The sequence below is a fragment of the Eschrichtius robustus genome, chromosome 3 (genome assembly GCF_028021215.1).
Source record: "Eschrichtius robustus isolate mEscRob2 chromosome 3, mEscRob2.pri, whole genome shotgun sequence".
NCBI lineage: Eukaryota > Metazoa > Chordata > Mammalia > Artiodactyla > Eschrichtiidae > Eschrichtius > Eschrichtius robustus.
The window spans coordinates 45,508,540-45,535,106 of NC_090826.1; the positions used below are offsets into that span (position 1 = coordinate 45,508,540).

The 26,567-nt window shown below is 43.5% G+C and overlaps 1 protein-coding gene across 1 annotated transcript; it reads left to right on the plus strand.

The window, feature by feature from the left end:
• Positions 1 to 12,129: 12,129 nt before the first annotated feature.
• DIO1 (iodothyronine deiodinase 1) lies at positions 12,130 to 26,541 on the plus strand. Its single transcript, XM_068539922.1, has 4 exons — positions 12,130 to 12,502; positions 20,093 to 20,236; positions 23,228 to 23,427; positions 25,226 to 26,541. Exons 1-4 carry the CDS (start codon positions 12,166 to 12,168, stop codon positions 25,292 to 25,294), a joined length of 750 nt encoding a protein of 249 aa, XP_068396023.1. The 5' UTR covers positions 12,130 to 12,165; the 3' UTR covers positions 25,295 to 26,541.
• The last annotated feature ends 26 nt before the right edge of the window (positions 26,542 to 26,567 follow it).

Here is a 26,567-nt window from a genome sequence, read left to right on the forward strand (position 1 = left end):
GTGATTCAGCTATATATATATATATATATATATATATATATATGTATATATATATATATATATATATATATATGTATATATATATATTCATCTTTTTCAGATTCTTTTCCCATATAGGTTATTACAGAATATTGAGTAGAGTTCCCTGTGCTATACAGTAGGTCCTTGTTGGTTATCTGTTTTATATATAGTAGTGTGTGTATGTTAATCCCAAGCTCCTAATTTATCCCTCCCCCGCACGTTTCCCCTTTGGTAACCCTAAATTTGTTTTCAAAATCTGTGAGTCTCTTTCTGTTTTGTAAAGAAGTTCGTTTATACCATTTTTTTTAGAGTCCACAGATGAGTGATATCATGATATTTGTCTTTCGCTGCCTGACTTATGAAGGCATTTTTGATTGTCATGACTTGTGAGGTGCTACTGGCCAGGGTGCTTCTAAACATCCTACAATGCACAGGATAGCCCTTCTCAACAAAGAATTATCTAGTTCAAAATGTCAATGGTGTCAAGGTTGAAAAACTCTGAGCTCAAAACGTTCATATTTCCTTAACTCACCTGTCCAACTATGGTAAGGAAGGTGAGCCCAGCTGATGATACTAATTAGACCTCTAACTGCTCTGCGAGGGGAATGAACCAGTGAGAGAGAACCCACCCCACCCTCACCTAGAGAGAATGGGGGAAGAATGCAGGACGAAGAGAAGCAGAGGAGCAAGCCTTGCTTTGATGGGCAGGGATGGGGGTGGAGGGGACTTTTCATACTGAAAAGTATGAGCCTTGTTAGATGCTGCATGTGATCCTGACAGAGTCCCCTGGCTTTCCGCAGGGGAAAGCTGGTGACCACACAGCTGAGCCATGCTCCAGAAAGTGTCTCCAACACCTGCTGAGTGACACCCATCCCAGGGAGAAGGCTGCTGGCCTTTGCATCATCGTCTCAGGTGATGCAGTGTTAAAGAACTGCCACTGATTATTTTGGCAAATGCCCTGTTTTTATAGTGTGAGCGCTGAGTCAGGTCAAATAAAACCAAGACCTGAGAATGGAGCTTTCCAAAGGAGATGTCAGACAAGTCACATAATGACAATTCTCTGTGAATGGGACTTTTTGAAGAGCTCCAAACCTATTCTTCCCCTTCCAGTGGTTACTAAATTGCTAATTTTCGCAACAACCATGGTTGTGAAGCTGTTGTTTTTCAAGGCTACCTTGGAGCGGGGAGAGGGGAATGGGGCTAGAGCAAGTTAAAACACCACAAAGCTCACTGTTCTTACTGAGATTCAGCTGTTTTTATTGAATAGACACTTCTCTGATTATCACAAACCTTTCTTTGATTAATTTACAGAATACCGAAAGAAGTTGATTTTGACAATTTTTGCCAGTGTTCTCATGCTTTTATGAAGGAGTGGGTTTTCAGAGATTCTTACTCTTCCATTCCAGAAGTGCTGCTAATTCATTTACATTAAATGCATTTATTTTTATATGTAGATATTTCAGTCATCTTTTTCACATTAATTACTTCCATTACTTCTTTATATCTTCTTTACCTTTTTTTTTTTTTGTATCTTTATTGGAGTATAATTGCTTTACATTGTTGTGTTAGTTTCTGCTGTACAACAAAGTGAATCAACTATATGTATACATATATCCCCATATCCCCTCCCTCTTGAGCCTCCTTTATCCCACCCCTCTAGGTTGTCAGAAAGCACCGAGCTGATCTCCTTGTGCTGTGCAGCAGCTTTCCACTAGCCATACATTTTACATTTGGTAGTGTATATATGTCAGTGCTACTCTCTCATTTCGTCCCAGCTTCCCCTCCCCCCCCATGTCCTCAAGTCCGTTCTCTACGTCTGCGTCTTTATTCCTGCGCCGCCACTAGGTTCATCAGTACTGCTTTTTTAGATTCCATATATATGTGTTAGCATATGGTATTTGTTTTTCTTTCTGACTTACTTCACTCTGTATGACAGACTGTAGGTCCATCCACCTCACTACAAATAACTCAATTTCGTTTCTTTTATGGCTGAGTAATATTCCATTGTGGATATGTGCCACATCTTCTTTATCCATTCATCTGTCAATGGACATTTAGGTTGCTTCCATGTCCTGGCTATTGTAAATAGTACTGCAATGAACATTGTGGTACATGTATCTTTTTTTTTTTTTTTAGTTTTTTGGCCGCGCTGTGCGGCATGCAGGATCTTACTTCCCCGACCAGGGATCGAACCTGCGCTTCCTACAGTGGGAGCGCAGAGTCTTAACCCCTGGACCGCCAGGGAAGTCCCCTACATGTATCTTTTTGAATTATGGTTTTCTCAGGGTATATGCCCAGTAGTGGAATTACTGGGTCATATGGTAGTTCTATTTTTAGTTTTTTAAGGAAACTCCATACTGTTCTCCATAGTGGCTGTATCAATTTACATTCCCACCAACAGTGCGGGAGGGTTCCCTTTTCTCCACACCCTCTCCAGCATTTATTGTTTGTAGATTTTTGGATGATGGCCATTCTGACTGGTGTGAGGTGATACCTCATTGTGGTTTTGATTTGCATTTCTCTAATGATTAGCGATGTTGAGCATCTTTCCATGTTCTTTCCCTTCTTTCACTAGCTATTTTTTTCTTGCTAGTTCAAAGTTATACATCCATTTTATTTTATTTTGGTTGTTGCTTTTAACCCATTTTATTTATTTTTTCCTGTCTGCTTTTTTAAGCTTATTGTTTTATATACATATATATATATATTTACATTGTTGTGTTTATTTTTAATTTTTAAAATTTATTTTTGGCTGCGTTGGGTCTTCGTTGCTGTGCGCAGGCTTTCTCTAGTTGTGGCGAGTGGGGGCTACTCTTCATTGTGGTGTGCGGGCTTCTCATTGCTGTGGCCCCTCTTGTTGTGGAGCACGGGCTCTAGGCAGGCAGGTTTCAGTAGTTGTGGCACGTGGGCTCAGTAGTTGTGGCTTGCAGGCTCTAGAGCGCAGGCTTAGTAGTTGTGGCGCATGGGCTCAGCTGCCCGGCGGCATGTGGGATCTTCCCGGACCAGGACTCGAACCCGTGTCCCCTGCATTGGCAGGCGGATTCTTAACCACTGTGCCACCAGGGAAGCCCTCCCCCAGTCTTTAATTCAACAATTGTGTATTTGTTTCCTAAAACTTCTATTTGACTCTTTTAAAAATCATTTTGGATAGCCTATTAATGCTTTTTTTGTTTTTAAATCCAGGAAGGCAAATGATTTAATAGCTTACTGGTGGAAGCTGATCTTTGCTATCAGGGTGCCCTGGCGCCTATGAGTGCTTTAAACATTTAATACATAGTTATAGCTATTTAAATAGTCTTACTGATAATTCCAATGTCTGAAATTCTTGAGGATCTAAATGTTGTTGTTTCTGCTGATTCTCACTCATGGTGGTTTGTTTCTTTGTGTGTTGATAATATTTGTGAGCTCATATTAGTTTCATCCTAATCTATGTGAATCCTCAATATCTAAATATTTTGTCTTTTCTAAAAAGTCCTATTTGGCTCTTTTATCAAAAGTACATGATCATTTTTGACACCAAGATACAGGCGATACCTCTTCAGAGACGAGTTGCTATTGCATCTTCCAGAAGCCAGGAGTCACTGCTGATAGGGGACCACTTTCATATCCTTTGAGGAGTTTCCATCTTAATACAGGAATCTCAGAGTCAGCTCCCCTATTCTACAGCTGATTCAGGGCTTAGTTTCACAACCACAGAGCTGATATTGGCGCTTCTCAGGGCTGCTCTAACTTTTCTATTTGCCCAGGACTATTCTGCCCAGTTCCCTATTTTGGTTTTACCCAATGATATTATTTATGTTTATGTATATACATATGTGTGAATGCTTGGAGATATTCCCTTAACTCTTATGAAAGCAGTACATTAAATAGTTATTTCATGGAAAAGCTAACTGTTTAGTGAGCAAAAGTCTAACGTACTGCCAGAAATGAAATTCTCAACTAACCTTTCTGTTACTCAGAATTCCAAAAATGCACAAAAAAGTAAAGAACAATATAATGAAATCCCGTATACCATCATCTATATTTACTTATTGCAATTTTGCTATTGATACCCCTTTTCCTTCTTTCTTTTTATGGTTTTGTGAGGTCACTTTTAAAACTTAAACACATTTGTTTTGAAGAGAAACTTATATTGACTCCATGAAATGAAAAACCATGATCTCTTGCCAGTAATAGAATGCAACCATAATAATAAATAAAATGAAAATCAAAGTTATTAAAAATTAATAAAATAAACAATAAGATATAAAAGTAATAATGAATTGATTTATACAAATACATACCTGAAAAGTTTTTCAATGAGAATAAAGGAATAACTTATGATCAATCAGTAATGAAGATATGTATATTAAACTCATTGTTTCTTCATTTAAAATAAGGATTAGTTTCTAGAATAATAACATGATTCTGTCTTTTGGTTTTGATGTTATAGCACCAAGAATCCCAACTCCCAACACATATCTGCAATTGGAAAGGAAGGGCAAAACATATTTAACCACTTTTTAGATTTCAGTTATACATATTTATAACTACTTTGTATTCTAAACAATTGTCAGCTTCCAAAGTGATGGTTGATGCACTGCTGAAAATAACAGAATTACTGGAGTTTTGAAATATTTATGGGCAGCATATGTGTAACATATGTGTAACATGGTGTATCAGAGGTCCACCCCAAGGTCCAGTGATTTGTAGGAGGTCTCAGAGAACTTATCATATAGTCATACTCATAGCTATGCTTTAACAGTGAAAGGATATAAGAGAAAATCAGCAAAGGGAAAAGGCACATGGGGTCAAAGTCCAGGGAAAACCTGGCATAAGCTTCCAAGAGTTCTCTCCCAGTGGAGTCACACAGGATACACTTAGCTCTTCCAGCAACAGCTGTGACAACATGGCTGAAATATCGTCTACCGGGGAATCTCATCAGAGAACAATGCCCAAGGTTTCTACTGGGGGCTGGTCACATAGTCATCCTCTGTCTAGCATGTACCTAAATTCCAAATTCCCAGAAGGAAAGCAGGTTTTCACAGTAGCTAAAATGTGAAAGGAACCCAAATGTCCATCAACAGATGAAGGGATAAGCAAAATGTTTTACATACATACAATGGAATATTATTCATCCTTAAGAAAGAAGGAAATTTCACAGTATGCTACCACATGGAAGAAACTTGAGGACTATGCTAAGTGAAATAAGACAGTCATAAACAGACAAGTACTGTATAATTCCACTTATATTAAGTATTTACAGTAGTCAAAAATCGTAAAGACAGAAAATGTAATGGTGGTTGCTAGGAGCTAGCAGGAGGAGGGAATGGAGGATTATTGTTTAATGAGTATCATTTCAGTTTTACAAGATGAAAAGAGTTATGGTGATGGGTGCACAACAATGTGGATGTTCTTAATGCCACTGAACTATACACTTAAAAATGGTTGTAATGGTAAATTTTATGTTATGTGTATTTTATCACAATAAAAAAACAAAAATAAAAAAGTAATAGGGCCAGTGATTGTAGATGTAGATGATACAGTTCTAATAACTTTACATAACAACTCTTTCCAAAAAAAAAGGTAAGGGAATAGAAAAAGATACACTATGCTAACACTAATCAAAAGAGAGCTGGAATGACTATATTACTTTCAGACAGAGCAAACTTCAGAGCAAGGAAAATTATCAGGGATAAAGACGTTTTATAATGATAAAGGGGTCAATTCTCCAAGAAGGCATAAGCTTTAATGTGTATGTGCCTAACAATAGAGCATCAAAATATATGAGGCAAAAACAGATAGAACTGAAAGGAGAAATAGACAAATCCACTCTTACAGTTGGAGACTTTAATACCCCTCTGTCAGAAATGGATGGATCTAGCAGGCAGAAAATCAGAAAGGACATAGGAGAATTCAACAGCACCATTGGTCAACTGGATGTAATTAACATCTATAGACCACTTCACCCAACAACAGTGGAATACACATTCTTCTCGAGCTTACATGGAACATTCACCAAGATAGACAACATTTGAAGCCATAAAACATACCTTAACTAAACAAACAAAAAACAGAAATCATACAATGTATGCTGTCAGACCACAGTGGAATCAAACTAGAAATCAATAACAGAAAAATACTTGGAAAACTCCAGAATACTTGTAGATTAAACAAAACACTTCTAAATAACACAGGGCCAAATAAGAAACCTCAAGAGAAATTAAGAAATATTTTGAACTAAATGAAAATGAAAATACAACTTAACAACATTTGTGAGATGCATCAAAAGTAGTACCTACAAGGAAATTAATAGCATTGAAAGCATATATTAGGAAAGAAAGGCCCAGGTTCAATCCCTGGTCAGGGAACTGAGATCCCACGAACAGTGCAGTGTGGCCAAAAAAAAAAAAAAAAAAAGAGAGAGAAATCTAAAATCAATAATCTAAGCTTCCACCTTAGCAATTTGGAAAAAGAAGAGAAAATTAAATTCAAAGTAGTCAGAAGAAAATAAATTAAAATTAGAGCAGAAATCAGTGAAACTGAAAACAGGAAATCAATAGGGAAGATCCATGAACCAAAAGCTGGTTCTTTGAAAAGATTAATAAAATTGATAAACCAGGCTAAGTAAGAAAAAAAGAAAGAAGATGCAAGTTTCTAGTATCAGAAATGAAAGAAGGGACATCACTACCGATCCCATGGATATTCAAAGGATAATAAAGGGATACTAATAATTCTATACCCACACATGTGATAACATAGTAAAATGGACCAATTCTTTGAAAGACACAATCTGTGTAAACTTACACCAGAAGAAATAAACAGTCTGAATAGGCCTATTATCTTATTAAAGAATTTGAATAAATTAATAACCTTCCAAAACAGAAAAAGTACAGGCTCAGATAGGTTCACTGGTGAATTCTACCAAACAATTAAGGAAGAAATTATACCAATTTTCTACAATCTCATCCAGAAATTAGAAGGAGAGGGAATACTTCCTAACTCATTCTATGAAGCCAGCATTACCCTAATACCAAAACCAGACAAAGACATTACAAGAAAAGAAAATTAGAGGCCAATATCTTTCATGAATATAGATGCAAACATCCTCAACAAAATATTAGCAAATTGAATCCAACAATGATAAAAAAAATTATACATCATGACCAAGTGAGATTTATTCCAGATATATAAAGCTGGTTCAACATTAAAAAATCAATTAATGTAATCTATTACATAAAAAGCCTAAAGAATAAGAATCCCATGATCATATCAATATATGCAGAAAAAGCATTTGACAAAATTCAACACCCCTTAATTATAAAAATTCTCAGCAAACTAGGAATAAAGGGGGAACTTCCTCAACTTGATAAAGAATGTCTACAATAACGTCTACAGCTAACATCATACTTAATGATGTTACAACTAGAAGCTCTCCTGCTAAGATCAGGAATAAGGCAAGAATATACCCTGATGATTTGCAAACTGGCCCCCTTACATGGAAGGCAGGGAGAGACCAAAGAAAGAGGCAGATCACTCCAGATTGGTAGGTGGCAGGATGGCATTTTAAAAAAGCAAGGGGACTTACAAGGCTTGTCTTGGGCAGCCACGAGACAAGTAGATCTCTGAACACAGCCACCATTATCTTAAAAGTTTATACAGAGGACTTAACTGGGTTCAGTCATATATACCATCCAGATGGTCTCAACATCACATTACTATCTCAGGCTGCATACTTGGGTAGCTTCTAGCATGGGGAAGGCAAGCAGAACACACATTCCAAAGACAGGGGAGGAGGTGAGGAGCTTCTGATTGCCCAAGTCCAGCTTACAGGTTAACCAGTGGTCATGTCCTCTCAGTAATCTCTTCCAATATCCCCTCTCACCACTCTCTCAACATCATACTGGAAGTCCTAGCTAATGCAATAAAAGAAAAGGAAATAAGTGTATACAGATCAGGAAGAAATAAATAAAGCTGTCTTTGCTCATAGATTACACAATTGCTTATGTAGAAAATCTGAATGGGGCTTCCCTGGTGGCGCAGTGGTTGAGAATCTGCCTGCCAATGCAGGGGACACGGGTTCGAGCCCTGGTCCGGGAAGATCCCACATGCCGTGGAGCAACTAACCCCGTGCGCCACAACTACTGAGCCTGTGCTCTAGAGCTGGCGAGCCACAACTACTGAGCCCGCATGCTGCAACTACTGAAGCCCGCATGCCTAGAACCTGTGCTCTGCAACAAGAGAAACCACCACAACGAAAAGCCCGCGAACCGCAATGAAGAGTAGCCCCCGCTCGCTGCAATTAGAGAAAGCCCGCGCGCAGCAAGGAAGACCCAACACAGCCAAAAATAAATAAATAAAATAAATAAATTTTAAAAAAGAAAAAAGAAAATCTGAATGAATTGACCAAAAAACTACTGGAACTAATAAGTGATTATAGCAAGTTTGCATGATACAAGGCTAATGCACAAAAGTCAATTGCTTTCCTATATACCAGCAATGAACAACTGGAATCTGAAATTAAAAATCATAATACCATTTACATTAGCACCCCCCACAATGAAATACTTAGGTATAAATCTAACAAAATATGTAGAAGATCTATACAAGGACACCTATAAAACTCTGATAAAAGAAATCAAGGAAGAGCTAAATAAATGGAGAGATATTCCATGTTCATGAATAGGAAGACTCAATATTGTCAAGGTGCCAGTTCTTCCTAACTTAATCTATAGAGTCAACACGATACCGACCGAAATCCGAGCAAGTTATTTTGTGGATATTGACAAACTGATTTCAAAGTTTATACAGAGAGGCAAAAGACCCAGAATAGCTAGCACAATACTGAAGGAGAAGAACAAAGCTGAAAGACTGACACTACTTAACTTCAAGACTTAATTTAAAGATATAGTAATCAAGAGAGTATGATATCGGCAAAAGAATAGACAAATAGGTCAATGGAAAGAAGAGAGGGTCCAGAAACAGACCCACACAAATGTAGCCATGTAATCTTTGACAAAGGAACAAAGGCAATACATAGGAGAAAAGAAAGTCTCTTTGACAAATGGTCTGGAACAACCAGACAGCCACATGCAAGAAAAATGAATCTAGGCACAGACCTTACACCTTTCACAAATATTAACTTGAAATGGATCTTAGACCTAAATATAAAACACAAAACCATAAAACTTGCAGATAACACAGGAGAAAAACTAGATGACCTTGAGTTTGGTGATGACTTTTAGATACAACACCAAAGTCACAATTCATGAAAAAAGAATTAAGTTGGACTTCATTAAAATTAAAAACATCTGCTCTGAAAAGGACACTGTCAAAAGGCTGAGAAGACAAGCTACAGACTGGGAGAAAATGTTTGCAAAAGACATAGCTGATAAAGGACTGTTATCTAAAGTAAACGAAGAACTCTTAAAACTCAATGATTAAAAAAAGAACAATCTGATTTAAAAATGAGCAGAAGATTGGAACAGACACTTCACCAAAGAAGATATACAGATGGCAAATAAATATATAGAAAGACGCTTAACATCATATGCCATTAGGGAATTGCAAATTAAAACAAGTGAGATACCATTACGTACCTCTTAGAATGGCCAAATTTCATAACACAGACACCATCAAATGCTAGTGAGGATGTGGAACAACAGGAACTCTCATTCATTGATGGTGGGAATATAGACTAGTGCATCCACTTTAGAAGACAGTTTGGCAATTTCTTACAAAACTAACCATACTCTTACCATAAGATCCAGCAATTGTGTACCTTTGTATTTACCCACATGAGTTGAAAACTTAGGTCCACGAAAAAACCTCACACAGATATTTATGGCAGCTGTCTTAGTCCATTCAGGCTGCTATAACAGAATACCATACATGGACTAGGTAGATTATAAACAACAGAAATTTATTTCTCACAGCTTTGGAGGCTGGGAAGTCCAAAATCAAGGGATCAGCAGATTTGGTATCTAGTGAGTGTCTACTTCCTGGTTCCTAGACAGCCACCTTCTTGTTGCATCCTCACATGGTGAAGGGGCAAGGGAGCTCTCTGGGGTCTCTCTTATAAGGTCACTAATCCCATTCACTAGGGCTCTACTGTAATTACCTAATCACCTCACAAAGACTCCACCTCCAAATACCATCTTTAGGGATTAGGTTTCAACACATGAATTTTGGGGAGATACAAACATTCAGGCTATAGCAGCAGCTTTATTCATAATTGCCCAAATTTGGAAACAACCAAGATGTCCTTTATTAGGTGAATAGATGACCTGTGGTACATCCAGACAATGGAATATTATTCAATAATAAAAAGAAATGAGCTATCAAGTCATGAAAAGACATGGAGGTTTCTTAAATGCATATTACTAAGAGTAAGAAACCAATCTGAAAAGGCTACATACTGTATGATTCCAACAATATGATATTCTGGAAAAGGTAAAACTATGGCAACACTGAAAAGATGAATGGTTGCCAGGGGAGAGGGAGGGATGAACAGGTGGAGCATAGAGGATTTTAGGGCAGCAAAACTATTCTTTATGATACCATAATGGTGGATACGTATATATCACATATTTGTCAAAACCCATAGATTGTACACCACCGAGAGTGAACTCTAATGTAAGCTATGGACTTTGGGTGATAATGATTTGTTAACATAGGTTCATCAGTTGTAGCAGATGTACTACTCTGGTGGGATATGGATAGTGCGGGAGGCTGTGCATGTGTGGAGGCAGGAGGTATATGGGAACTCACTGTACTTTCTGTTTAATTTGCTGAGAATCTAAAACTGCTCAAAAACTAGCCTATTTAAAAACAAACAACGACAAGAAAAAACAAGTAACACCAGGGATATAAGATTGCTTTGTACCTGGCAAAATGCTACATACACATGAGGGTTATTATGGCTTGAAGAGGCAGGTGCCTGCACTTTGTGGGCACAGCATGTGGCATTTGCATTGAGATGCTCAGAAAGAGAACATCTTTTGGAGCCGGTTTTTCTTTCTCTAAATAAAGTTTGTGTGCTAGAGGCCAAGGTTGACACTTTTTAGAGGTGACAGACACTTTCCTGTCATTCTTCCTTCTGCCCTAACACACAGGTATGTAAATGTCTCAGGAGGGGTAAACTTATGCTTTGTGAATTAACTCCTTAGAAATTATTAATGGCAGAACTGGCCTGAGGCCACTTCCCCTCTCTGGGCCTCAGTTTCCCTGCTTAAAACAGAAAGTGGTTTTCGATGTTTTCTAAGACACTTTCCCTCTCTGAGCTTCTGTGATGCTTCTCTCAGTTTCCCCAATGAGCCAGGCTCTCTCTGGCTTGTAGTTCTTTGGACGTGTGGCTCCTTCCACCAGGACCACTGACCCCACTTGCCTGGTTTACTGCTTGCTCTTCTGTCTTTCTGGTTTCAGCATAGACATCACTTCCTTGGGGAATTCCTCTTGGCCTCTCTAAACAGAATAAGCTGCCCCTTCTCCATGCTCCCATAGCCCCCACTCAACCTCCCTCTCTGTACTTAATACACTAAATGATAATTTTCTGTTTACTTGACCCTTCTCTGCTCTACACTGCACCCTGCCGAGAGCAGAGTGCTGTACTTATTACTCTACCCCCAGTGCTAAGTGGAGGTGCAGTTCCAGATTTCCCAGTTCTGTCTACCTGGAGAGCTTCCAGATCCAGATCCTCTGGGAAGGGCTATGCCTCCAGAAACACTCAACCACCAGCTAGAAGCTGTGAGTGGGAAAAGCATCCTTCAGTGGGAAAGAACAATTTACGTTATTAAAAGACTACTTAACATTAGAACTTACAGCAGAGCCTTTCTAAAGAAACACAGAGTCCCTCTAAGTGTGACCTTTTAAAGCTTTTGTTTTTAAAATTTATCAGAGGGAGAATTTAAGATCTGAAGTTTCCCAGTCCAAGTATCTCCCAAAGGCTAAGGCAAAGAATCAGAAATGATCATCAGAACAGACCTTTAGCACCTGGCTTGGAATTTTCCATTCCACTGACAGGAAGGCAAACACCTTCTGTCCTGGCACCTTCTTCATGTCCGGGTTGGCTGCTGCTACCCTGCACCTTTGTTCAGCTCCACCCCTTGTGGCCCGGCGGTTTCCGCTCTGCCCACCGGCCTCAGAGCCAGCTCTGGCTCTGCCATAATGGGGCTGCCCCTGCCAGGGCTGTGGCTGAAGAGGCTTTGGGTGCTCTTTCAGGTGGGCCTGCACGTGGCCATGGGCAAAGTGCTTCTGACACTGTTTCCTGGGAGAGTCAAGCAGAACATCCTGGCCATGAGTGAGAAGACTGGCATGGCCAAGAATCCCCACTTCTCCTATGAAAACTGGATCCCCACTTTCTTCAGTGCCCAGTATTTCTGGTTCATCCTGAAGGTCCGTTGGCAGCGACTGGAGGACATGACGGAGCAAGGGGGTCTAGCCCCAAACTGCCCCGTGGTCCGCCTGTCAGGACAGAGGTGCAACATCTGGGACTTCATGCAAGGTCAGGAGGCTGGTCCAAGCTTGAGAGGTGCTTGGATGGGGGTGTTTGATGGGGGTGGGCAGGGGGGTTGGAGAGCCTGAATGCTACTAATCCAGCTGCTCCTTTTTTGGCTTCTTGTCCTCTCCCCACTTCCTGAAACTAGCACCTCTCCTGGGTTCTGTTCTTCTAAGTGGCATCATCCCCTTCCCAGGTAATCAAACTGCAAACCAGCCACACTGGCTGTCAGCTCCTTCAGCACCTCTCTTACTGCACAGTCACTCTGCCTGGGATGCTCTTCACTGCCACCCCACCCCAACCCCCAACCCCCCACCTGGTCCACTCCTGTTCATCCTTCAGACTCTTGCTCAGTGACATTTCCTGCGACAAGCCAACCCCCGGTCCCCTGGACTAGGTTACTCCCTCTTCTATGCTTAACATGCTAAACTTTTCTTTATCACACCCATTGTGGTTTGTAATTATGTGTGGGTATTTGATAAATGTCTGTCCCCTTCACTAGCCTGCAAGCTCTGTGCAGGTGGAGTTCATGCCTCTAACTCACTATTGGGTCCCCCTGGCTGCTGCTGGCTCATGGTAGTTGCTCAGTAAATATTTGTTGAAGATCTCTCTCTCTCTCTCTCTCTCTCTCTCTCTCTTCCAGGTAAACCAGCTCTATTTGGGTTCTTAAAGGCCTCTCTGGTCAGTTTTCTCTTTTTGTCCTTCCTCCTCCCCGTCTTGCCCTCTCTTCCCACCGAACTTGTGGATGGCTGCCAGATTCCCCTTCCACAAGCACATCCCTGGATGACTGGTACCCCAGCTCACCAACCTTCAGCAGCCCCCATCTGCACTTGGGATGAAACCCAGGCTCAACCTTGTGCTGAAGGTCCTCCCTGATCTGACTCCAGTTTTTCTTCCCAACTTCACCTGCAGGCTTCCCCTCAGGCCCACTGCCTCCAGATGAACTGCTGGTTCTTGTACATCCCTTGTGCTTTCCCTTCTCTCTGCCTTTGCTGATGTTGTTGGCCCTTCCCCTCTGTCACCAACACTCCTCATCGTCAGGGTCCTGCTCTCGTGCGTCCCCCTGTGAAGCCAGCTCAGATCCCTACACTGAGGCCCGCTCTCCCTCCCTTCTGAACTCATGGATCTCTGCTTGCACCTCTCCTGGACATTGATCCTTCCTACCCAGCACCTGGCTACCGAAGCTCAAGTGTCATCCTTCTGCCCAGTGGGGAGGCTTGGGACAGGGCTGTGTCTGATTCATCTCTGAATTCCCCGGGTATAGACACAGCAGAGTAGAGAAGGTCCCTGAGGCAGCTGGCTAATCTAGTGATTTTCAAAGCGTGTTTTTTGGAACCCAAATCCCACACATGTGCTTTACTACATAGAGTTCCCTGCTCAAAATAGTTTGGGAAACACTGCATACTATACTCTCCTCCTGGAAGTTCATCATGCTAATCTAGTGATTTTCAAAGCGTGCTTTTTGGAACCCAAATCCCACACATGTGCTTTACTACATAGAGTTCCCTGGTCAAAATAGTTTGGGAAACACTGCATACTATACTCTCCTCCTGGAAGTTCATCGTGCACATGAACATATAAAGGGCTCCAAGACACCCTGAAGTTTAAAAACAAACAAAACTTGAAAAAACTTTAACACAGCACTGACTAATTTTCCTAACATACACATACAACTCCCCGCTCTCCACCAGAGGAAAATCTTATCATCATCATATTGGTTCCAAAGAACAATCTCTGGGAAATGCTGACCTGATCCAGTGCTCTCATTTTAAAACGGAAATGGAGGAAACTGAGAGCAAAGGTTACAGGGACAGTGAGAGACCAAGTCAGACCCAGAATCAGGGCTTCTTCACCCTGTTTTTTCAATACACCTCAACAGACATTTGTGAGTGCTCCCTACGAGCCAGACCCTTAGCTAGATGCCAGGGACTCAGAGCTAGGAAAGAGCTTGCTGTTTTGCTTGAGGAATGTATGGTTCCACGGAACAGACAGATGTAATAAACAAATCCGTACAGTTCCATGAGGCGGGCAGACAAAGGTATGAACTTTGCCTACAGGGCTTGGAAGATTTCCTGGAGGAGGTGGCTTTGAAGTTAGGCCTTGAAGAATGAGTAAGATTTTTATAGCTTGAAAAGAATGTTTCAATCAGACAGAAGGGGAAGAGTTTTTTGCTCATGACTTTAAACCATTGTGCTGAAATGACCTCTATTTATTCAATAAACATTCACTAAGTGACCACTGATAATAAGAGCAATGAGAATAATAGCTAATCTTTACTGTGCGTCTACCTCGTGCCAAGCACTGTGATAGAACCAGGCCAATTTGCTGACTTTTGATGGTCTAGTGATCAGTTCCATGAAAGCCAACTTGCCTCACAGCCAATTCACAGCATTCACTTGCTTATTTTAACAGTTTACTTTCCAGTGAGCCAGTGTACGTTTTAAAGACTGTTCTATTTGTCTCTGCTCCCTGCTGCTACACCTGAAACTGAAGATGGAGAGAGAAGGAGTCTGAGAGACAAAAGAAAACTCTATTTATAAAATAGGGTTGGCTTTCAGCACATTGGCCCAGAGTCCCCTGAAATAATAGATACTGATGACACAGAAATCAACACAACTGGAAGATCTCATAACTCACAGAGGGAGATGATGGAGTGGGAGAGGGAACCCAGCAGTTCTGGGAGGAGTCGGGTGGGGTAGGAAGGTGGTCAGGGGAAGTTTTCCTGGAGACGAGGATGGTGAGCTGATGGTCTAGGGACCGAAGCCTTGAGGTGGGTGAGGAAGAGGAGAGTGGTGACCAGAGCAGCGCAGAGGGGAGGAGCAGCAGAGGTCTGATATGTGGAGGGGCTTCAGTCAAGTTTGGCAGAAGTGGGGTGTGGGAGGTATGAAGGGGTGAAGAATGAGGCTGGAGACATCATCAGGGATCAGAGCTTGTGGGGCCTCATGCGTCTTAGCAAAGAGGGTATCCTTTATCCTGTTTTGGTGAGTTCTAGAAGGATTTTCAAGCAGGAAGTTAACATGATCAGTTCTGCTTATTAGAAAGACATTCTGTAAGTGTTTTGGAAACCCACCAGTTCACTAAAAAGCTCTGTTGTATGCTTTAGGTATAAATATGAACTCATTTTAGAGCCATAGACTGGAAAGTCTGGAAAACTCTTTACAGATAATCTAAAGCAACCTTTACATTTTTCAGATGCAAAGGCCCAGGAAGGTAAAGGAGTCACACAGAGAGTTCCTGTAGAGTGAGAACCAGACTTGAGCCTTATGACTCTCAGCTAGTGTACATTCTGTTGTTGGATAAAACAACAGAGGCTCAGAGAAATTCCCAGCCACCTTTTATCCTCTGCATGTACATGCACACACAAGACATACACACACTCTCAGACACACATGCACTGCAAAACATTGATTAACTGGCATGTTGGGGTAGAAGGCAAGTCCGGATGATTTCTTTTCTTGGAACCTAGCAGTTAATCTGAAACAGGATTTATTTCAGCCCTCATTTAAAATCTTCTAAAATCTCTCCAAGTATACTTATGAGGGGTCAACTATAAACTGGCTTTCTCTGCTGAGAGAGCCTGGCGTGGAGAGTTGATTTACTGGTTTGGGGGTCAACCAGTAAGTTAACCAATGGTGGGTTCAAGTCTAGTGCTACCACAGAGCTGTTTTCCCACTTATACAAACAAGCTGGACTTGACAGTCCTTGCCTGATGTTCTTGAACTGGTGTCCTCTGCACTGTGGCCTGTGGACATGGGCAGGGTGCCAGCCCCCGGTACAGACACCCACTTGCACCCATCCTTCCTCTCTCTGCTACCAGGAAAGCAGGGAACTAAGTTTAAACTTTGCCCTCAGTACTGGTCACTGCACCCAGACACACTATAAATAATTAAACAAATGGCTCTGTTTCTTCCAGTGTCCTAACCAGTGGATGTTGAAATCTTTTTTCCAATTAAGAACAAAATTCCAGACAGCTCATATTTTGCACAGGTCCTGACCTTAAATCTCCTCTGTTCTTATCTGAAGGGTGACTCCCTGGGGTCACTGGAGGCCAGTGGCCGGCCACTTGGCCATGACTGGCCTCTGAGCCTCTCCTGCTGTGACCTGGGCAAACCCTTCACATGGGTGAGGATGCAACCAACTGAGGCCCTCTCAATGCCTCCTAGGGCCTCCTATGAGGAAATCTGTGAGACAAGGACAAGGAGAACTTTGTTTCTCCAGAGAAACTGGCCTGCTTCCTCCTCAGGTACTGAAAAATGAGGAATATATAAGCAATCATGTTTCTCCTTTTCCTTGGCCACCTGGAAACTCAGAGTCAAATGTTAGCTCAGTTATACTGAATGCATGAGATCTGTTCTGTGCCTCCCAGAGGGCCATGGTTTTTAAAATTTTTTATTTGATATTTTATTATCATATGTATAAATAAATAATTTTATTTATTATATGTATAAGCTGCTTCAAATCCTTTGCAGAACGAGGTGAGGGAATAACTAACCCAATAAACCACAAGTAAGTTAAGATGCCCTCTACTCCCCATCCATCAACAAGTCCTGTCAGTTCTACCTTTTCCCCTTCCCCACTGCACACAAACTAGCCCAGACTCCCATTATTTCTCATGTGGATTCCACCACCTCCCCCTAACTGCCTCCATTCTCAGCCTCAGTCCTTTTGCCATTGAGCAACCAGAGTGATCTTCAAGTGTAAGCTGATCATTTTTCATCTCACAGCCTACTGTAGCAGTCAGAGTTCTGCCTTGCAAGCAACAGAAACTCACTCTGATTTTCTTAGTCATACACATTTACACACGTACAAAGTGTATTAGAAAGATGTTGCAGGCTCCCCAGAATCAACCACAGCTGGAGCACTGGGCCTGGACCATCTTTTAGCATCAACAGTTGGGCCTGGAAGCTGCTGTCACTGTGGTTGCCATGGGAATTCGTCACCACTATAGGACTCCGCCATCCCTGATGGGGCACTACCACTGGGCCGTGATGAATTCTACCATCTCAATAACTCCAGAATTAAAGAGCTATGTGAGAGAGTCCAATCAGCCTGGGTCACTGCCTGTGCCCTGGCTGCTGGGAGCGAGAATGGACCTGGCCCCCCTGCCTTCTACAGAGCAAGGCTGGGCACACTCCCCCATCAATAGTACACAAAATAGGGAATTCCAAGGAGGAAGGAGGGCTAGAGACTGAGCAGCCAAAATTGCAACAAATATCCACCATCCTTGCTTTATCTCCATGATGTCCCCTTGTACCTGGAAGAAAATCCAGATTCTATACAAGGCATAGGAGAGCCTGCCTGCTTTGGCCCATACCTACCTCTCCAGTCATGTCTCTCATTGCCCCTGGCCTGGTTCCAGTCACAGTGGCCTTGCAGGTCCTTGAACACACCAAGCTCTGTCCCTCTTTGGGCCTTTGGACATGGAGCCCCTTTGCCTGGAATGCTCTTCTCCTCCCTTTGCCCATATGTAGCTGGCTCTTTCCTGTTTCTCCGGATAAATGGCATCTCCTCAGAGGCCTCCCCCCACCCACCTGTCTCAAGGAGGTCACTCCTTTATAGTCCCTTTTGTGACACTTATCACAACTTGAAATTACTTCATTTATGCATGTGCTTGCTTCCTGCCTGTCTCCGCATTAAACAGAACTCCAGCTGCATGCAGGCAGAGACCTGCTGCTCTGGCTCTCTGCTGAATCCCCAGTGTGTGGCGGAGAACCTTGCACATTATGAGCGCTGAATAAATGCTTGTAATGGAATGAGAGTGTGCTTGATGTTGGGGATATGAGGAAGAATGAGGAACAGGCCCTACCCTCAGGTGCAATGAGTAGCCTGGGGGATACCGACACAAACCGTGTCACAGTGCGGGACCTGCCATGCTCTATCTAACAGGTGTATGGTAAGGGCTCAGCAATGTCAGCTCTGGGCATAAGTAGCCACAGGGTGCTAGCAGCTCCCTAGAGTTACCCCCAATCTAGGCTGGGGGAGTTACAGAAGACTCCCACCAGGGCTGACTTCATGGGCACGGGACCAGTGAATCATACAGGGTGCCATGTTCAGAAGGGCTCTGAGCTTGGGCTGAATGCTCTGCAGTAGCTGTCTTGAAATTCCTAATAGCTTTATCTTTAATTTGCATTTTGTAAGAGAAGACTTTTCCACAATGGAACACACCCTGGGGACTTGGAGCCTTGGCTCACAAAGGCTCCTGCTTCCCACAGCCTCCCTGCCCCCAACATGTTCTCTAAGGCCCACTCCTCCACTCCCAGTGCCCCAGCCTATCCAGCCTCATTCCTGCTCCCACCCAGTGACTGCTACCACCTTCTGGCCCCAGAGAGGGCCTGGACCAAGGTATGGGAAAGGTTAGGGTCAGGTGTGGGCATCCCACCGCATCTCATTCTAGGGCGTGGAGGTGGTCATCCCCAGCCTGGGCTGACAGTGCCATGAAGCAACTTGGCAAGTGACTGGGGGTGACTTGGAGGGAGAAGCTTTTTGCCCCCACTCCCCTCATCAAGGTACCTAGCATGTCCCTGCATGGAGGCTGCAATAGTCTGTGGGTTGGGGTGATGGCAGGTAGGAAGATGATATGTCTGGCTCAATTTCTGTGCTCCTGGCTGGGGCATGGTGTATTGGTCTGATGGCTGGAGGGAAAGGAAAGCTGGTAGCCAGCAGCCACAAGCACACATACACATGTGCACAGAGTTTGGGGGCTCCTAGGTGACTGCGAGAGTCTGCATTTGCCCTATGAATATCCCTGTGTCCAGGGGAGCATGACATTAAACAGCAACTAAAAAGCAGCATGCCAGGGCAAGAGAGATACTGCACAAGAAAACTTTATATTTTAATGTATTTAATGGCACTTTCTCCCACTTTTTGAACAAGGGACTCTGCATTTTCATTTTGCCCTGGCCCAGCCAATTATGTGGCCAGTCCCCACGCTTCACTCCCCTTTGTGGAGTCTCCTCCACTGCTCCCCACTTCACAGGGAGGAGATGAGAGCTAAGAACATAAGAGCTTACATTTATTGAGCACCTAGTATGGGCAGGCACCATTTAAGCCCTTTTCTGTTTTAACTTATTTAATCCTTAGAACAATCCTATAAGGTAAGTATTGGTATTATGTCCATTTGTGGGTGAGGAAACTGAGGTGCTTTGAATGGAAAGAGCACCACATTGAGAATCTAGAAGCCACAATGTTAATTTTAACTCCATCATTGACCTGCTGTGTGACATGGAGCCAGCCTATAAACCAGGGGAAAAATATCACCCACCTTGTAGTACACTAATTACATCAATGAGAGAATAGATGTGTGCCTGCCTTATAAACTGCATGAAAGGGACTCTCCTTGTCATTATTTTAATTACCACCCAGTGAGTGCAGGTGGTCTGCTGAGACCACCTGATAGAATCCCCTCATTTTGGAGAGGAGTAAACTGGCTCCAGCCTCTGCTAAATCATGCGCTCTAGGCTTCCATCCCGCACTGTGCCCTGGCTCCATCTTAGAGGGGAAATAAAGGTAATAGAATGAAAGCAGGAGTGACGATGGTGCTTGCAAAAGAAATGCTGTGTGTCGATTATTGGTTGATCATGGTTCTATTTGTTTCAGGCAACAGGCCATTGGTGCTGAATTTTGGAAGTTGCACCTGACCTTCATTTATTTTCAAGTTTGACCAATTCAAGAGACTTATTGAAGATTTTAGTTCCATAGCAGATTTTCTCATCATTTACATTGAAGAAGCACATGCATCAGGTAAAAAAGAGATTTCCTGCCTCTACCTCTTCCCTCTCTCTCTCCCCACTTTCCTCAAGGTTGGGGGTAGGGAGAAGACGAGGAGAAAGAGAAAGAGCCGCTATTTGTTGAGGACCTACCATCTCCCAGTCCCTGCTAGGTTTACCCACCACTTGCTAACTCCACAGTCTGTGCTCTCAACTAGGCACACAGAGCAGAAAACCTGGAGTGACAGGTCTAGCTGGGAGAGCATCTAACATTCTGAATGGATAAATAGGGAAATCAAGGGAGAGGAGCTAATATGAGCAAAAATACAAGGAATTTAGACCTGAAATGTCACAAGTAAAATGGCGTCTCTATAGCAATCTGTGAAATCCGTTCCAAGACTCTCCAAGCTCAAAGGGACTTTGTGGTTCATCTCGGACAGTGGTTCCCAAGCGTTAGTGAGCACCAGAAGCACCTGGAAGGCTTGTTAAAGCAGACTTCTGGACCCCACCCCAGAGTTTGAGTTAGATCTGGGGTGGGGCCTGGGAATTTCCATTTCTAACCAGCTCCGGGTGACACTGAAGCTGCGGATTGGGGACCACACTTTGAGAACCACTGCTCTGGGCCAGCTTTTACCTGGGGCTGGGATCCTTTCTTCAGCCCCTAATAGGTGATGACTCATCTTCATTACCTCATGGGAAATCTTGTTCCTTTGCTGCACAGCTCTGTTTGTGAGAAAGTCCTTCCTTACAATGGGCAGACATGTCCCTTCCTGAAACTTCTACAGCTTGGTCTAAGCCCCTTGAACTTTATAAGATGGTCAGACACATCCCTGTCTCCCTGATTTTCATGGGGACTGAACACATGAGTTTGGCCCAAGTCTCAAACCCAGAGATTGGAGAAGGCAAGAAGGCTCATGTGGCTGAGTGGAACGAGTCATTTACTCACCCATCTCCCCACAAGATGAGAGGCTGTTTTGATCATCTGTCACCCAGCACCTGGCAGAGTACATGTCACAGAGTCAGTGCTCAGTAAAAGTTGGGTGAATAAGTGAGCATTTAGGCCAGTATTAGCCTTGCTGGCTTATCCATGTGTTGTAAGTATAGAGATTGCTATTGATTAGTTTTCAGCAAAGCTGGTCCAGCAGCCCTTTCCCTAGTGTGGTCCTTGGATCCCTCATGTCTGATCCATCTGGGTTGCTTGTTGAAAATGCATATTTCATGGCCCCACCCTAGGCCCACTGCACCTTAATTTTTATGCACCCAGAGGTTGGAGAACTGCTTTCAGCCTAACACCGTGTTCATTTAGCTGGCCATTTCTATCCTCATTTAAGGCTTTGGGGCAACTTAAAATATTAGCATAGGGTAACAGGTACATGGAGGTTCATTAAACTGTTCTCTCTACTTTTATGTATATTTGAACATTTCCAAAATAAAATTCAAAACAAACAGCATAGGTATCAGGAGAGCAAAGGCAAGCACAATGTGCCTCTTTGTTAAATACCCTTTGGGAGAGCAGCCGCCATCAATTAAAGAAAGAGAACTTGGGCACCTACAGGTGTCTGTGGTCTCCACGGTTGAGAAGAGGCGATGCCTTGATGTTCTCATAGCTGATGGCCAAAGTGCTGCCAAAGCTGATTTACCTGTGGGGTCAGCGCTGCTCAGTCTTTAGAGTGCACTCAAGTCACCTGGTGATCTTATAAAGATGCAGATTCTGGCTCAGGCGGGCTGCGGAGGGGCGTGAGACTTGGCATTTTTACTCAGCTCCCCAGGTGGTGCTGAGGCTGCTAGCCCAGGGACCACACTTGGAGTAATAAGGTCGTAGAGGATCCCGCTTTGATCTCTAAAAGTACACATTGCAAACTGCAACAAAAGGGGTTGGATCCTCCCAGAAATTGTTTCTGGTCCTGATACCTGTCTCCTCCCCCATTTCTCCTGGAATCAGACTGAGCAGGTTTAACCCTTTCCTGGACCCAGGGCTGTCCACCTCAAGCCACTGAGAAATTTCTCCTGAGAGCTGGGTTTCCTAGGGGAAGGGTACTGAGCAGAGAGGACTCTGAAGCACGGAGCAGGTGGAGCCAGTTCTGCTGATGGACTTCAGCAACTTATATTACCCTGGGAGGCAACTATTAGTATATATAAATGCAAGCCACGTGGCTTCTGAAAGAACCGTCTACCCAAGTAGAAGGGCAAGGCCAGTAGCAGTTTATGGTTATTTTTTCAACCTGGGGGCCCATTAGCTAATGAGTACCGTCTCTCTTTAAGTAGGCAGATGGGCACCTCAGCAAACAAGGCCAATTGAAAATCCCCTTCCATTTAAAGTGAAGCAGCTTAAATGGGTTTGGTTTGGGGGTGGGGGGGGGCGCATCTCCAGAGCAAAGTAGTAGAATACCTGCAGTATAGAATGAAAACTGCAAAAAAAAAAAAAAAGAATGAAAACTGGCTTCTTTCCCACCTGTCTGCTATTTGGGGGCAGTCAGGCAAAATAAACCGATATCTTTCAAGTATCTACTATGAACCAGGCAGAGTACTGGGAATTCTATAATGTTCTCTCATGTAAGCCTCACAGCCATCTGCAATGTAGGTTCTGTTAATCCCATTTAACAGATGGGAAAACTGAGAATTTAAAGAGATTTAAACAGTTCGCCCAATATCACACAGCTGGGTGTGTCAGGGAAGGCTTCCTGGAGGAGATGGTGTTACAGCAGTGGTTCTCAACTGAGGGTAATATTTGTCCCGCAGGGGACATTTGGCAATGTCTGAGACATTTTTGGTTGTCACCAATTGAAGGCAGGGGGACGCTACTGACATCTAGTGAGTAGAGACCAGAGATGATGCTCAATGCCTTACAACACACAGGACAGCCCCCGTATCAAAGAATTATCTAGCCCAAGTTGTCAATAGTGCCAAAGTTGAGAAGTCCTCCATCTGCAACCCTCAGTTAAAAGTGTGTGTGGCGGGGGTGTATTTGGCCGGCAGGAAGTGGGTGCCATGCCTGTGGGGCTGCCGTCCGGCCTTTCTCTTACAGATGGCTGGGCTTTTAAGAACAACGTGGACATCAAGAATCACCAGCATCTCCAGGACCGCCTGCGGGCAGCCCGCCTGCTGCTGGACAGGAGCCCCCAGTGCCCCGTGGTGGTGGACACAATGAAGAACCAGAGCAGCCAGCTCTACGCAGCGCTGCCTGAGAGGCTGTACGTGCTCAAGGACGGCAGGATCCTGTACAAGGTGGTGACGTGGGGCAGGGTGCCAGGGAGGGCGAGGACAAAGACAGGGCTTTGTATCCATGCTCAGAAAAGGAAACTGCCTTGCCCAAGGCCACACTGCACAGGCTCTGATTTCAATTCCAAATCCTCTGGGATGGGATAGGAGTGGCAGGGTTTGAAGCTGCTAATCCCTGAGACAGGCCTGAACATGGAAGGGGGTGTAGAGGCCAGAAGAGAACCAACTCTGCAGTTAGGAGCTGGAAACGCTGAAGCAGGAATTCGAGACAGGCATTACGTCCAGGCTTCTTTTCTGGTGATCGTGTCACCACCCTTCAATGCTTCCAGCCTGGCGAGGGTGAGGGGAGTTAGCACAGCCTCCAACCCTGTGGGCACTGGTAGCCTCCCCTGAGAGGATGGAAATTACGTTTTATAGCTGCTGAAGGGATTCAAGCCTTGGCAAGCACATGAAGCCCAGCCATGTGGATGCTCCTCTGCCCTTTGTAACGGAAGTGCCCCCGATTCTCCATTCATACCCTTCGCTAACGTGCCGCAGTGCAACTGTTTTCACTCACCATGTTCACGTGGTCAGGCAGGCCCTACTCACACAGGTGAAACAAGCAACAACCTGCAGATGAGTCCCCAGGGTGCTAAGGGTCACAGCACGAGGATTCAGGTCCTTCCTTTCCTCTCTCCTGCGACATGGTAGTAAAGTGGCACGATTGAGGCAAGCTAGGTACCGAGTCCCTACCCTGGAAAGTGCTGGAAACACAAACACAAATTTAAAATGGCCCACATCTTACCTCAAGGTGCTCACAGTTGAGGTCATAAGGAAGACACAAATAGAACGTTAACGTGGCCCGAGTGCTGTGAGACTCCAGAGCAGGCATCAGCAAAGCTTTTCTGTAAAAGGTCAGATAGTAAATATTTTCAACTTTGTGGGCCAAATAATCCCTGTCGAAATGATTCAGTTCTGCTGTTATAGCACAAAATCAGCACAGACAATATGTAAATGAAAGGGTGTGAGACATCAGGACAGATTTGGCTCTCAGACTATAAATTTTCTGAATGTCGGGGAAAGGTAGGCCTTTCAGAGGAGATGAAAACTGAAGCCAGCCACGTAAACATGGTGAGTGAAAACAATTGCAAATATAGGGGAGAGGGTGGGGAGAGGCACTGAGACACGTTAGGGAAGGGTGTGAATGGAGAATCGGGGGCACTTCTGTTACAAAGGGTTCATTCTGGACCAAGGAGTTGGGCCTACATCTTAGGGCAAAAGAGAGCCACTGAAGAATTTTGAGCAGGGGAGAGGCACAGTCAGATCCGTACTTTAGAAAGGTGATGGCCTATTGGGTGAAGAATGGATGGAGGGAACAGGGGCTGAGGACTGGGGGTGGGGGGAGGTGTGGCAGCTGCCCAAACAGAAGATGGAGAGGGCTGAACTGGGGCTGTGGGACTGGAGAGGCAGAGGTGGTTTGATGTAGAGTGGGCAGAACTTGATGTGAGAGGTGGAGAAGAAGATAAGGCTGGTCTGAAGGTCTGACTGTGGAAGAGAAGCTTATTTGTATAGACCTCTTTCTCCTTTTAAAACTATTCACTTTACCTGCTCTGGTTTTCCTCCTGCTTCTCTGTCCAGTCTTCCCATTAAGTGTTGGTGCCACTCCACATGGGTGATCTCAGCCACCTCATGGGTGCCTGCCTTGACTACACCATCCTGATGACTCCCACATGTATATCACCAGCCCAGATTTCTCAATTAAGCTCCAGACCTACATATTCCTGCAAGGTGGAAATCTGGAAATGCTGACTCATTTCTCTTGCAGGGTAAACCTGGCCCTTGGAACTACCATCCAGAAGAAGTTCGTGCTGTTCTGGAAAAGCTCCACAGTTAATCTGGACAGATCCCCCAGTTCTAGGTGCTCGGCAAGAGGGCTCCTCAAGGCTTGGCTTGCCCCCATCCCAGCTGACATTTACCTCTTGACCTGTGTCCCCAGCTGAATCACTAGCCCAGATTTTTCTTATCCAAGCAAACAACTGTTACAATGAGAAAATGAAGCTGCAAGTGAGCTGAGTGTTAAAGAAGGTACAACTCCACACTGCCCCCACCGTGGAGACCTTGTTCATTGCACAACGTCTCGGCGTGAGAGCAGGCGCACTCCCTGGGCTTCCTTCTGAACATCCAGCCACTCCACTATGGCATTCCTTAAATGAAGTAACTTCATTTTACCAAATTTGCCATTTATGGAATTGATAATTTAAGAACTAAATTGGTTTTTAGAACTAAGCATGGGGATAACTCCAGGTGTTTAGAGAGAGATGAGGAATTTAAAGAGAAAGGAGTAGGAATGGGAGCAGACAGTACAAATGGTAACCCTTCCCTTGCCAAAAGATTTAAACCAGAAAGTGGTGGGGGTGATGAGAGGTGAGTTTCCCTGGTAATATGTCTTCAATTCTACTGTAGAAGAGGAGGGTACTCACTTTACCATCTTTGAATATATTTCATAGAAGTCTGGCTCTCCATACCCGGGAATCTTCTACTATCTTCACTTACCAAGAACCACTTGCGGGGAGGACTGGCTTCCTAAAAACATTATAACCTTGACCAAACTAGACCATAGGCACTACAGAGCTGTCATTCAGTTATGCAGAAGCTCATATCTGAAATTCTGCTTCTCTGATTTCTTCACAAGTCTCCTAATGGTCATTTGTGTTAGATTACATCAGACTAATGGATAACCACCGATATTGATCTGTTTTAACTCTGCCTCTTTTCATATTTGTTTATGACGGCCACAGCCTAAAGTACACACAGCTGTGACTTGATTTGAAAGACAATGTTTTAAGATGCAGCAAGCTAATACAGAATGATTAAAAAATATCAGGCTATTTTAGATGGCTTCAGTGTGATCTTTACACTGTCTTTTCTAATGTGTGTCAGCTTGTTCTAGCTTTTATTATAGACCAATGTAATCTGATCAGCAAAAATAGCATATGTTGGAAGGCCCTCCTTTGGAGGGAAGGACACTCAGTCTCTCTGTGTTACCTGTCTAACATGGTTTTGTCTTGTGAACTCCTTGCCAGACAATGTCCATATTGGAGTCAAATTACGTTCACAACATGACATAATAGAATGGACTTGGGAAGCACTTTTTCTAATATGAAAAT